Raw genomic sequence first — 14873 nt, forward strand, 5'->3', positions numbered from 1 at the left:
ACATAGCTCCAATAAATGCTATCTGAATCTAAAGCCTGCTAATGTGTTTCTTAGACAGAACTTGAATTTGATACACTTCGGAAAACCTCTGGTAAATAGTGGGTATAAATGCCAAAGACTCCTAGCTTTCTATAGCTTTCTAACAGTTAACAGAAGTGCAATGCATCAATCTACAAGAAACTAAACAAGGGCACTAGCTTAGCCCTGCACACCGCTGTTATTGCTGTTGGTAATACAAATAACTATAAGATGAATAAAATATGATGTATGTCGCAAGACAACTGGAGTAAGAAAGAAGCTACGTAGAATTTAAACCTTTTAGGCTTGTTATCAGGTTCCTCTAGCAGTTCCCAGGTTACTTAGCCCCACTGAAATATGGCTGCTATAGCATGGGTTGATCATAAATCATATTTTACACAAACCTTTTTTTGAGAATGAAATATAATACATTATTTCTTTGCTCCTCTGTCTGCGTCTTATGAATATGTACCAACTTGCCAAAATTTCAGTGCTTTTGGGTTCAAGTCTACGAGGGAGTCAAATATTTTAATGACCAGGTTACAATAAATGGAATAAAGTGTGGTATGGTGGCATCTTGATGAGCCGGGGGAGGGTGAGAAGGTAGCAAGAAACCTCCACCGTGCATGCCAGACGAACAGAGTTAATCAGTTCAGTGTTGCACTTCCTTTTTTTTTCTCATTAGTTCTTTCATTTTTAAAAATTTTCACTTATGCAAGTGCTGCCGCAATTGTGACATCAGACAAGCTGTATGCTTCATTTTCCTCTTCCTTTTTTTTTAAGTGGGGAGGAGGTTACTTTATTCACATATTTTTGCCGTATAAGAGCAGTGCGCATCATTTTTGGTGTGCCATTCTCTGCCTTGTTCTGCTCTTTAACGCTCGTTTTTAGGGAAAGTTTAACTATACAGGGTGTTCCAGCTAACTTTAGCCAGAGTTTAAAAATATGCAAATATCATGTAGCTGGACAGAACCAAGGTAATGTTTGCCGTTGCTTGGAGATACTTAAATAATTTTTTTTCCTTTCACCTAAAGATACAATTAGTCTTAATTAATCAACTTCTCAAATATTATAATTAGAAAAGTGTCAATGAGAAAATTGTACAGCGACATGAAAAACTTCCGATACAGCTTTCTGTTGCTCAATACACGCTACATAGAAGTGTTTTTCTGAGTGTGAAAGAAGCCCGCAAATGCACACAAAATTGTTGCACAACTGGCTGCTCGAGGCACTTTGTGTGTATTCACGGGCTGCTTTCACGCTCAGAAAAACACTTTTATGTAGCACGTATTGAGCAACAGAAAGCTGTAGCAGGAGTTTTTCATGTTGCTCTACAATTTTCTCATTTACACTTTTCATCTAATCATATTTGGAAAGTCATGTAATTAATTAGGACTAATTATGCAATTAGGTAGAATTACAAAAGTAACCTGAGTATCTCCAAGCGACTGCGAACAACATTTCCTTGGCTTTATCCAGCTACGTGGCGTTAACATATTTTTAAACTCTGGCTAAAGTTAGCTGAGACACCCTGTATATAACAAACTGCTGATATGGCAAACACATATTGTGCAACGAAGGTATCTGCTACATCCAGGCTTGACTGTATTTAACAAAAACTGGCTTACTACTTACAGCTAAGCAGATGAGTTATTCAAACCATACTTACTGCTTTGCCATAGTTTTCTTCAATATGTGCCTTCAGCTTCAAAAACTTTTCCTGCATGTGTGAATGGTATGGCTGGAGGCTTTCTGGGGCCTTGTCTCGATGGATTTCAATGCCAGCTTCCAGCAGTGGTATCTGTAGGAAATACACATTATTTGCAAAACTATGGTCAGGGTGAAACAAACACTAACTCACACAATGTGCACTTATTTTAGCATTTATGCGAATAAGACTGCACACAATAAGTTGGCTAGAACACTGAGGCCACAACACTGGTTGTTCACATCCAACTTTAAGCTACTTTTTCTGTACCTAACTAAACAAGACAAAAGCTCACAATAAGACAGAGGCTTGAAGTAACAAAAACTACCAGAACTAAATGTACATTGTTGACAGAGGTGCAGCTTTTTCAGCTATTATGTTATTTGTCACCGGCTATGTGACAGATGTCCATTAAAAATTTTTTTAGTCTGAACTCTGGTAAGCAAGTACAATGAAAGAGTAAAGATGTCTTTCACTTTAATAATTTGTTTCAACTGGCAAGAGCACTACATTGGCATTATAATAATCTGGCTGACACCCCGATAAGGCTTCCGCAGTGGTACTTCCGTGGCCCCACCATAACTTGTGACTAGCATAACAATCACCACATTCATAATTTTATATTCCTTGCTCCTATCTTACCTGACAGGCAATAAGTTCCTTTAGCCTGTTGATTCCATCAATACTTGACCTGTTTGCTTCAAGAAACTCTGGAGTAAAGAATGCCTGAAAATGAAATCAATATAGTCTCTTTATACTCTTCTCGTTACCAGAGGCAAGGAAAGCACAGCTTTCTACATCTTATAAACATGCTATTATATACACAAGAAGTAAACGAATTATACATTTCTAAGCCATTTCACGCTGCTATAGACAGGCAAAGCCTTCAAGTTCTTAGACAATTTTATAGAAATATGTGTTTCAGTTCCAGCAAGTTGGGTAGAACAAATCATGATATAACTTGCACAATAATAAAGTAATCCTATCAACATAAAATTAACTTATTACTAGCATGCAGCAACCTAGCATCAAGTTCATTCATTCCATTCTTTTCACAAGCACTCACCCAGAGCCAAAGGCCCAGTATGGTGGTGCACATAAGAAAAAGAAAAGACACTGCAGCTCAAATTAATTTGATAAAGGGCTAACATGAAAACAAAATACTAAGGCAAGCACACAAAAATGTACTTGCACAGTCGTATGTAAATATGCACGGTCATAATATGTCAACATTGGATGCAACAGTTTTATAATCGCCAAAGCAAGATCACTCAATATCATCATCATCAGCGGCAGCAGCAGCCTATTTATGTCCAATGCAGGATGAAGGTCTTTCCCAGTGATTTTTAATTAAACCTGTCTTGTGCCAGCTGATTCCATCTTATCTCTCCAAATTTTCCAATTTCATCACACCACCTAAAAGTGATTCGTTGCCGTCCTCAACTGTGCTTCCCTTCTCCTTTGACACCCCATTTTGTAATACGTAAGAGATCACCAGTTATCTGCGTCATGACCTGCCCAGCTCCAATTTTTTTTCTTAATGCCAACTAGAATACTGGCTACCCCCATCTGCTTTCTAATCCACACTGCTGTTTTCCTGTCTCTTAAAATTATGCTTAGCATTTCTTTGTTCCATAGCTCAGTGCATGGTCCTTATCTTATTTTCAAGCTTCTTTGTTAACCTCCAAATTTTCCAAGTAAACAAGCACATGGAATCAGAAGTGCCATGAATGCACTTCCCTACTACAGTACGATTTTACAATACACGGGACGTTGTACATCTGACGCAAGCCAGAAAAACAAAAGGCAGCAGCAGAACACAAAAACTGCACCAACTTCTTACCTTCTCATAATTGCCAATGCCTCCATTGACTGCAGCATCCACAATGCCTCCCAGCAGCATGCTCAATGGGTTTAAGGCAAGGCTTGAGTCTGCCCTGTGTTGCAGCACTATGTCCTTGATCTTGGTGTTGGTGGCTTCCATAGTCTCAATGGCATTCTGTAGTGGGCTGACTTCAACAGTTTGAACTTTGATCACAGAAAACCAGCGAAGGATACCAGGAAGCATGTAGGCAGTTTCTAGTGTGGTCCGCTCAAGCCAAATGTTGCCAATGTCACTGTCAGAGTCTTTCTCGCCTCGCCGCAGGGGACGTGAATAGGTGAACTTGCTCACCTCATTCACCTGAATAAGAAACGCAAAGACACATCTGCATTTCGTATGAAGGGCAGTAACTATTATTTTTTATAAAGAACATGATAAGAACAACAGAGAAGTAAATAAATAAAAGAGCATGCTAATGCAGAAAATTAAAAATACAAAAAATATTCAGAAATACACTGAGTGCAAAGTAAACAAGCTTGCTTTTCTAGAAACCACAGTTCTTACAGAAATACAGCTTCGTTTCTGTTCAAGTAGCATGTTCTATTTTGGCAGCTATAGAAAGCAACCTTCCTTAGGTTGTACTGCCATTCAATACATATACATCATTGCGTCACCTTTCACTTTTTCAATTTCCACAATCCCATTTAAGACAGTAACATAGATAATTACTTGGAGTTACTAGATATGCTTAAAAAAGCACTTTTAAATCTATACGACTAAGTTGCAGCAAAAAAACCTATGTACTTTATCCTGACAACAAAAGATGGCACTACAACAGATGCACTTCACTGCAAAATTATAATTTTTGATTACAGAGTATAAGCTAGTCTTTCAAATTCAGGACAGAAGTTGACAACACACTCACCCTGTAGTACTTGAGAATCTGCTCATGGACAGGTTTATTCTGAAAGCGCTGGGGATTGTTCATCACAGGGTCCACCTTGTTTATCTGAAGGTACTGGGACTGTGATTCAGTGACATCTTTGCCAGGAATAGTCAGCTTGGTCAGCAGCATGGCATTGGGAAATTGGTTGAGCAGCCTGGTGCTGAAGTCACTCAATCGCTCATACTCTTTTCCTCTGTACACAAAAACCTAGTCGGCAAGCGTTCAAGGCACAGCTTTAGTGCTCATACAGATAAAAAATACCTTACACTGCACATTTGATATATGAACCCCTTCAGACCTTCCCTTTCATGCCTGGCGCAAGCCTTGTGTGCACAGGTTTGTCTCAGTACTTATGCTGCATGTCGGTACCAGTGGAGAAGTGCCACTTCAATTAGTGCACAACTGTACTAATGAACCTGAACTGGGCTAACAAGATACAATGTAGCAGCAAAACTAGGACACAGTTTACTGAAGCTACTACTACTGGATTGTACCAGTACAGCTGCTTCATCCAATTACTTATTCAAAGTAAACCTTTATCATTAAATGAACAAGAACTTACTATCTATTTTGCTTGGCACTACACTCATAACAACACATGCATTGTTTACTCTGACAGCCAGTTGTTTGCAACAGTGAAAAGTGATAAGATGCTACAAGCAGTCTTGCGAGCATGGCAACTGTACGGCTCTTTTATTATCTGCTTCTGACATAGCCAACTGTGCCAATGAATATAAGTGCTATGCACACAGCTTTCTCAGCTGGAACATCGGTGCATTCTCAACAGAATTAATTTATTGTATAAGCTCAAAGTTTCAAACAGAGCTGCAGAAATGACACTCACTGTCAATTCAGTCATCATTCTCATGAGGTGAATTGAGCTCAATAAGCAAGGCGAATAGCAATGTTATCACCAAGAGCTGATAGCATGAGGAAGCATGCTTCTGAGTAGGGAGCACAACTGCAAGCCAACCAGCGGCTACCTTACACCCTCAACAGATCGAGCTGCCTCAGGTTCCCAGCTCACGTGATTATAACATTATCCCTAACTTTCCTGCTGCCATCTGGTTGACAACGAACTTCCCAAACGTCGCAAATCAAAGCCCCCCCCCCCCCGCCCCCAGTGCTTGCAGCATCACACTAAAGCATTAGCTCAATGAACAGGAATAATGATTTCATGCGAATCACACTGCCTGCAAATAGCACACTGAATACTGTACATGGATTGATATTGTGCAATGTCAGCATGAGGAAGACAGCATTATCTTGCAAGCTGTACACCAGTCAACCCTTAGTTTGAAGCTGATGCTTCACACATATTAAAATGAAGCAGTGCTTTACACAATGCTACACTTTCCATTTAAGCACAACAAAAATAATCTTTCTGATCAACCTAAACTCAATGTTGCAGCTTAGTTCTCAGGGCTGCGGTTAATGGTTTGTTCACCAATGGCAACAATTGTTGCTGTCACTGTACAACTGTTGTTACTGTATTACAGACATGGTAGGCTAGGTGGGAAATTAATTTTAATAGCATTGTACATGACACCTTAAGTTGTTAAAAAGCATAAATTTAAAGAAGAGGCCGTAATATATGTTTTCACGCGACATACTCATGAGAAATGAAGGGCTAATGCATAAGCATCACAAGTAAAATTTTTGCTAGTGACTACAATGACGGGGCCCAGTACTTAAACGTCAGCACTACAGTGACAGGGCCTGTCACTTTAACAACAGCACTGTAGCGACGGGGCCATCACTATAACGATGTCGGTATTGGGGGCGAGGACTTACAGAGTCGCTGTCTGTCAGAAGCGCCTCACTTGCATAGTCTGAGGGATAACGCTGCGCACCCCGCATAGGTTTGGCTATCGGCGCTAAATAAAGGTACTATGCAGGAGCCCTCCTGGACATTTTTGCAAGTACTCTCGAAATGACAGAAGTATTCTACCTTTAAAGGGGCCCTGAACCACCCCTCGGCCTTGGTGAGATAACATAGTCCGCGAATAGCATACGCTGTTGTGAACATCTCAGCCAAGTTCTGCTGTCGTACGCGATCCGTGGAGCTCGCAAGCGGAGCGTGAAGTCACTTTTCTCTCAAGGACTTTCGTTTCAAAAACCCCATGATCCTCGCTCTCTTCTGTGTGCTCTATTTCATCATAAAGCACACTCCAATACGCGGTGGCTACACCGCGGCCGCCGCGAGGTGCCGCCACGAGTCCAGTGGCTAAGCGCACTGCGGCTCTCTGAGGACAGCCACGTTTGGCTTACGTTTAGCACGGCATAGGCACCAACCAACCTTTCATACTATACTACTTAGCTAGTGCAACTTAAGTGCATGGCCCTTATGTTGAAATGGCACATTCTGGATGTGCATGCATATCTTGGCCTGCAACTTGGCTTCGTTGGACCACAGCTGACAAGCCAACGTTGCGATCCCTGGCGATCACAGTGATTGCCGGGTAGCGTATGATTGACAGCGCAAAGTGCGTGCATTTATTTTATTGTTATTTCTGTGCCATGCATCGGCACAACAAGCTGCCAATGGGCCATCAAAATACACAGGAGGCCCTTTGTTGGCCTGATGGAGGCAGCACGCTTGTGTTTCTTTTGCAAAGACTTGATTGCGATTTTCTTTTTTTGCCGGAAATACTAGCATTAGCATGTATGCTTAAAATGAATATTAGATATAACAAAGGTATTTTTGTGTCAGATGCCAATTCTTTACAATGAGGTTCAACAGTACTACAAAAGTGAATAACCTGATGGCGACTAACAAGTAGTAACAAGTGGAAGGTTACCACACAATCGAGCTACTTGACACTCGCTGCCTGAGAAAGCAGTGGTACATAGATGGTACATATCAATAAAATACTATCTTTATACGAGATTTATTAAAAAGTAAGTGCTTCTTATTGAGAAATAATTCTCAGCAACATGGAAGTCGGCTCCTAGAAAGGCAGCTCACCTTGTTTTGAAGAAAGGCTGGAAAATTGCGACCATAGTAAGCAACTCGAAAGTACTCGGGTTCTGGTCGCAGTTGGCGCATGATGTTCTCATAGAAGGTGGCGATGCGTGCATGCAGAGAGCTCAGCTGGGCATAGTCAAATGTCTCATTCTCGTACTGTGCCAACAGCTCCTTGCTCAGCGTGATGCCGGCCTCCCAGAGCTTGCCCTTGTCAAAGTAGTCAAGGATATCGTGGTAAAGGCGCTCCTTGAGCTCACGGTTGGTCTCACACTGGGGATATTTGGCACTGCGCAACAGGCTCGGTAAACTCTCATCCGACCAGCGCAGTAGCTTGGCATGAAGTTGCAGTGTAAAGGCTGCCTCTATGTAGTTGTCGCACTCCAGGTGCAGGTCACACAGCTTGTGCAAATATCGTATGTACATTTCTTGCCGGTTGATCTCATGGTAGAACTCCTAGAAGAAATAAGTTGAATGTTTTCAAGATAAAGTGCCTAAAACCACTTTCTGCAATAAGGCACACAACTAAGACAAACTTCAAACAATGGATCCTTAAATATGACAGTTCTTACAAGACAGACAGAGCTGAAAATGGCTTTCAGAAAGTGGCTCTAGACACGATAATCATTAATATCCAAGCAAATAGAAACAACAGTTTACTTTGAAATCATATTCCACATATTTCTTTTTCTTTATTTTTTTATTTTTGCAGTGTTTTTTTTTTATAATAAGGACAGCTAAAAATCCTAGACTAAGCTTGTGACAATAAAGACTCAAATATTCTGAACTTTCAGTAAATTCAACCAATTTCTTAATAAACACAGAAAATAAAACAGTGACTTTCAAATAATTCGCACTTCCTCTCTTGTGCAATACGGTGTCTCCTGCCGAAGGCAGCTTTTAATAGACATTCACATGGTGCTAAATTATCATAGTTCAGTTTTACATTCAGCCACAAAAGACTTTAGAAAGTGTGATGTATCTGTGACTTGCTGCTTTAATAGACTGGCAACATTTTAAAACTAAGTCACGTACACATTGTATCTGATCCTATCTTGCTTCTCCTCAGGGGCATCAAATAAAGATCTCTTCAAAAATGCGAAAATAAATAAATAATAAATAAATAAATAAATAAATAAATAAATAAATAAATAAATAAATAAATAAATAAATAAATAACACATTTCTTGAAAGAGATGGTGGCAGTCATCAACCACATCTATTAACCCTTTGAAGGTTTTTGTCATACATGTATGGCACCGATCTTATGTTTGACATTTCACACGTATCCGACACTACTGGTTGTTGAGAGGTTCTGCAATCTACGGAGCCGCCCAAAGTCATGTGAAATTGCGTTTCCACTCACCAGCGTGCACAACTCAATTTGCTTACCTCCAAGCGCTTGCTCACGTGGTCGCACATGCGTCTTATGCTACCTCAAAGGCATGCATGGGAGAGATCCTATCGTTTTTTACGGTCGCTGCTATCATGTTCCGATACTAATAGTTCAGAGATACTAATAAGTTTCCTTTTTCTAGGCCTTCGGCTGCAGTTCACCTTTCAGTTGCAGTTTGCATATTCCCGTACACTGGGTTGTGCACAGTCCTGATATCGGTATGGCCATGCACGGTGCCTGTTCTCGCTGCGACTGCGCAAGCGCTTCTTCTCCTGGCTAGTTTCTGACGTGCTTCTTCTGATGAAACGTGTTTTTGAGAAAACAAATTGACAGTCATAAATTTTGTTAGACATTTTTCTCAATCTCTTACTGTATTGCATACCTGTATGTATACTGTTGGTGCAAGTAAAGCCTTCTTGAGACAAAATATTGTTTGCAATAAATTTTTGGTTATTCATACGCTTTCAATTATTTCCTACTACTGGAAACTAAGATAAAAAGAAAAAGACTGACCACAGGGACAAAATTCTTGCAAAAAAATTCGACCCTCAAAGGGCTAAGATCACTAGCATTTTCTGCCAACCAAGTTATGGTAAGTAATGCCAACCTCCCCTACTTAGTGACACTTGCTCTTCACTCCGTTCTTCATACTGAACATTTAAGTGTGCTACACAAGGAGGCAGCTGCTTGTCTTAAGTCGATATGGATTCAGGCTCAAGCAACAAATCAGAAGGCATTAGCACACATCAGGAATGGCTGCACTTAGTAAAGCAACAGAGGGCACTTTGATTATTAGGATCTAATTTGGACTTGAAGAGTAGTGTAACAATGAAGTAGGGCATCACTAATAGGCCTACCATCAAAAATGTCAACATAACATGCCTTTTGTGTATACGTATACGTATCAATATGTGTATCACCCAAACTTACGACTTTGAATTCAAACTTCCAATAATTCAACAAAGATTCGTTACACTGATTTTCAATTAACATGAATCATTTGCAGTAATAGCACGTCTACGCCACTGCACAACTCAGCTTTTAGGTTCCATGAAGTGTCAAAACAGCTGAAAGCAATGCTGCACAGTGTGAGCTTCAAAGGGGTCCCTACCAGCAAATTCACAGTGCAGCTCATGCGGTTCTCTTTGTTTTCATCTGTGATGATGGTGCGGTACTCCAAAAGACGCTTCATCAGTCGCACCACCGTCTTGATAAACCTGATTCCAGCATCATGAAGGGCAGCATGGTTTTCACACAAGTCATACAGACTGCAAAACATACCAAATAATTGCATGAATAATGTACACAAGGCCCACTGAGAAAGAAATGTTATGAAATGGTATGCTCAGAGAGAGCAAACATACATTTGCTGAAGAAGTTCTTGATACTGCTGGTCTCCTCGCCCACCTTCGACTAGAACGTCTAGCTTAGTGATCATTTCATTTTCAAACTGCAGAGAGGAACAAGCAAACAGGAAAATGGAACATTTTTATTTTTATAAATCATGGCACTACCCTAGCAAGAAAATCTTTACATTATTGGTGCAGAAAATGATAATAAAAAATAAGATATGATTTCTATAAAGCAAGTCTGTCACACTGCACTATTCAAAGAGGTCTGCACTGTCAAAAATTACAATTTTACTACAAACCTTAAAAATGTTCCATAGATATATAAACTTATTTCAAAATTCATTATATATACACAATATTGTCCTCATTTTATTTTCATTTGACAGAATGCCTTAATCTAAGACTAAAGACGAAGTAAAAAATGAAGCACTAGTTAGGCAGCATTTAGGTAGTATTGCCTTACAAAACTTAACATCCAAATATTTTGTGACGTTCAACGCAATGTAAATTAAGCACATACATTTCCCAAAACAGATGTTAGCTCAACTCCTACTAGATATGATTCAAACCATTATGCTGCATTCCAGAATGGTCACTTTCACATGATGTGGCATTTGGGACACAATGCCTCACTGCATGAAGGCCTCTTCTTGCGATTAGAACACTTCTACTAGGGAGCTGATGTGACGTTAACATTGTGTTTACAGCTGATAATAAGTTAGGAAAGATATGCACCACCATGCAAAGAAAGACCAGTTGAACTGCAAGAAAAGACCTGACAAGTGTAATGCAAAGCACACCAACAGTTCGCAGAATGCTGAATAGGTGTAGTTTATGAAGTTCCCTTTAGCTGCAGTCACTTTTATGTAGGGCAGACAAGTCATATCAATTGGAGGTGAACTCAGCATAAATGTTTGTTGACCAGTAGAACACTGTCCAACGTTTTGTTCCACTGTCGCAATTGCAAGTGCCCTCCAAAGTTTTCAGACAGTTAGTGCAGACATCACAGCAAGAAAATTCACCTCATGGTCAAGGCTTGGCATATTATTGATAGCGGTAATGCACATGTAAATCAGCCGCTGATTATTTTGCACGAAGAGTTGTGATGTCTAAGCAGTTATATTTTGCGAGTGCCCACACATGTCCATGATTGACGGGTTGACGCTGCCTTCCCTTGAGCATGTGCAGAGAAGTTTTGTGTGTTACTTCTTTTCTACCATTGTGCAACCTTTCAGTTGATAATTGCCATTTATCTTGTCTTTCTTGTTTCTTCTTGAGCCCTTGTTTGCATGCTTGCCTTTCAGTAGGATGACTTATACTACCCATTTGGCCAATGTATTGTGCAATGACACAATATGAAAATAATGCTGACGAAAAGTGCAGAAACTAAAAAGCTGTGTTGTGTTCCCTCCCAATGTTAATCTAATCAATGCACATAAAAAGTGACTGACTGACTGATTGGTTGATTGACTGATGGGGCTTAACGGCCCAAGCAATACTACGGCTATGAGGGACAGCATAGTGGAGGGCTCCAGTTTGAGCACCTGGTGTACTTTAATGTGCACCTATATTTAAGCGCACAAACTTTTTGAATTTCGCCCCCATTGATATGTGACTACACATCTGGGCATTGAACCCACAACATGCTTAATGCAAAACGTCATAGTCATTGAGCTACCATAGTGGGTGCACAAAAATGTGAGATCCCTAGAAGCAACAATTCCAAAATGACAGCTCTGCCCCCTCACCCATTCCCCCCCCCCTTTCTTGAGGCTGTGGCTAAAGGTACACCCGACATATGCCTTCAACTTTTTTTTTTTTTTTACAGGCACATTAGACGGATCTGGCAGTTTGTTTATGTTCACTTTATCTCGTTGATTTCGGCAGGTTTCATGTTAAGATATGTTGAGCAAAAGCATGTGGAATAGCTAAATATGTTTTTCCCTCGTGTCAATGTTCCTATTCTTTGTGTTGCAGAGGAGCACTGCTGAGTGAGCGCAGTGCGACAGATTGGCGCACTCATCAGTGCTGCAACAACTGCCACACCTGCTTCCTTTTTTTTCGCTTTCACAGAACAAACCATCCATTCACTGCCTCTCGATGCGACACTATGACATTGTGTGCTTCTCAAAAATGACCAAGGATGCAATTACACTCAGCTACCTATCCACTTGATTGATTGGTGGAAATGCGTCCATGTTGCAGCTCTTGCTTGTTGATTGCATATTTTGCAATTACTAACATGCAGAAGCCAAAACTGCGATGCACAAATTAACAGAAATGTTAACTAACCTGAAGCAGCAAAGCGTAGCTCCTCATCAAACAGTTAGCTCTGCTAACCGCTCAAGTAGCTTTGAGCTGTCATTTGCGAACAGGTGTGAGTAATCCTTACAGCGTAATATTAAATTAAATGAAATTCTGGGGTTTTAGGTGCCAAAACCACAATTTCATTATGAGGCACACTGTAGTGAGGGACTCTGGGTTAATGTTGACCACCTGGGTTTCTGTAACGTGCACCCAATGTATGGCACCACAGACGTTTCTGCACTTCACGCCCATCGAAATGCAGCCGCCAAGCCTGGGTTTTGATCCTGCACTCGGGCTTAAAAGCGCAACACCATAGCTACTATGCCACCACAACGGGTTGGTGTTAAATAGGGCATCATGCTTTTTATTAGACATTTGGAAGTTGCTGTAGGCATTCCATGCACCATAAATAAAATGTTAGAGTAGAACATACGTAAAGTGCACAAGAATTGGCAGTCGAAAATGCCGAAATCAACAAAAGTCATGCAGCACATGCTTCAGCATTTTACAGTCAGTGGCTATTATTACGAGCACAAAAATCATTGGAAGTTACCTGTTTTAAGCATTGTGGTAGAATCTTCTATTGAGACGCTAGGGTAATCGAGCTCGATGTCAGCAAAATACAATTTTTGTTTCTTTTCTTTTTTCTTCTTTTCTCTCTCTCTCTCTCTCTGCAATAGTTCACCTGACCTTGCGAAACCCACTTTTGCTACTTACACCTGACAAGAGCGAGATGACAGCAAGCAGTGCACCCTAACACCAGCTTGACAGCCACATCAACCAGACTGTCATGTCACGTGTTTATTAACATGTGCTAGGGAGAATGTGCAACGGCAGAATGAAGATACTCTACAAACAGAGCAATAAATGTACTTAAATGAGTGACCCGATGGTCCAATAGATGTGGTTGCTGAGTGGTAGTTGAGACATGCTGCTTGCTGTCATCTTGTCATTGTCAGGTGTAAGCGGTGAAAAAAGTTTTATCCACGTCTGACAAACTGCTGTAGAGCATCTAAAACAAATGGAACCTGGGTATCACAGAGCAACAACCGATTCTACCACAACGCCAACAGTGAGCTACATGGTGGCACTTCTGTACTTGCGATATTACTCACTCACTGCAAACTTTCGAGATTTCTGCCACATTATTTAGTTAATTTTGGCATTTCTGAAGGCACATTTCTTGCGCACTTTACATACATTCTCCTCTAACCTTCCACCTAGTATAACATATTTAACACCTACAGCCACTTCTAGATGCCTCTTTCGTTAGAAAAGCAAGCCCACAGCTACGTTGGCACTAATTGCCATCTATGTGAGCTACTGCATGTAGATTCTCTCTTATGTTTATGCTGAACCCCACCTAGCAGATGTGATGACGGCACAGTATGTGTATATGCTGGACAGTGCTGTATTCTAACCAGCCTGAAGGTAGCGTGAAGCTTCACAGGATGCGGTTTTGCAGAATAGGTTTCACCTTATGGATTCGCCATATCTAAGATTCACCAGATACATGCAATGTATCTTTAGAGACTTCCTTTTTTCTCAATAAGAAATGAGCAGGAGTATAGTGATTGGTTGCATAGTAGCAAGGAAAAGAATCCACCTCTTGGAAGTTTCCCTTGATCTCAAGGTTGTGCACATAGCAGTCATCTTGGTGGATGGAGGCCGACTTGCGTGGGGAGTAGAACTCGCATTGCATCATGTCAAAAAAGATGGGAATGGTAGCTTTTCGCAGCTCCACTTCAGGAATCATGGTCATCTCAAGAAATGGACCCACCATACCGGGCACAAAGTGGATCTTGTTTTGGCCTGCACATTTTGCACCAACACAGAAACAATTAAGCTATCACAAATGCCACTCTGTCATCATATATTTTTTCACAATTTGGTCATTATCATTACACTCATGCATCATTATTATGACCCTTGTTTATTATGGAATACTTGAATTATAGACAGCTTTCTTGGAGATGAAGTTTGTCCAACGTGTTTACGCTTTGTTAATGTGGAAACTTTCTGCTTATGCAGTTAAAAGGCTGAAAATGCACAAAGTCCTCAGGAGACTGCACATTTTAGCCTCTAATACTACAAACATTGTTCGTATGAATGAAACCTTGGCAACCCTAATCAATGATTTTTCTTTCTCTATTAGAAATTCCAAACTGCCTAGGATAAGAGAATAAAAACCAAGATGCCCCAGCAGAAGAATTTCCCTTCATTATTTCCTTGTTTCATTCTTTTTCCATATTTAAAGATAAGTGGAAAAGGGAAGCAGTGATAACATTTGACACTGTCAGTTTGCGTTGCCATTTCCTGTGATGGACTACACAGAATGGCTGTTGCGAATGCATTGCAG

At 40.5% G+C, this 14873-nt stretch overlaps 1 protein-coding gene across 3 annotated transcripts in view; it reads right to left on the reverse strand.

The window, feature by feature from the left end:
* The window catches only part of mbc (dedicator of cytokinesis protein myoblast city), a 91715-nt gene that overhangs the window by 24868 nt on the left and 51974 nt on the right, over positions 1-14873 (reverse strand). For all 3 annotated transcript variants that reach the window (XM_075676394.1, XM_075676393.1, XM_075676392.1), the window contains exons 30-37: positions 14121-14326; positions 10220-10305; positions 9967-10123; positions 7463-7915; positions 4474-4701; positions 3570-3908; positions 2369-2452; positions 1688-1819 (exon numbers count right to left, since the gene is read on the reverse strand). In XM_075676394.1, the coding sequence (XP_075532509.1) occupies positions 1688-1819; positions 2369-2452; positions 3570-3908; positions 4474-4701; positions 7463-7915; positions 9967-10123; positions 10220-10305; positions 14121-14326 (1685 nt within the window). The remainder of the gene's footprint in view (positions 1-1687; positions 1820-2368; positions 2453-3569; positions 3909-4473; positions 4702-7462; positions 7916-9966; positions 10124-10219; positions 10306-14120; positions 14327-14873) is intronic.

Source organism: Dermacentor variabilis, unplaced genomic scaffold, assembly GCF_050947875.1.
Source record: "Dermacentor variabilis isolate Ectoservices unplaced genomic scaffold, ASM5094787v1 scaffold_12, whole genome shotgun sequence".
Classification (NCBI taxonomy): Eukaryota; Metazoa; Arthropoda; class Arachnida; order Ixodida; family Ixodidae; genus Dermacentor; species Dermacentor variabilis.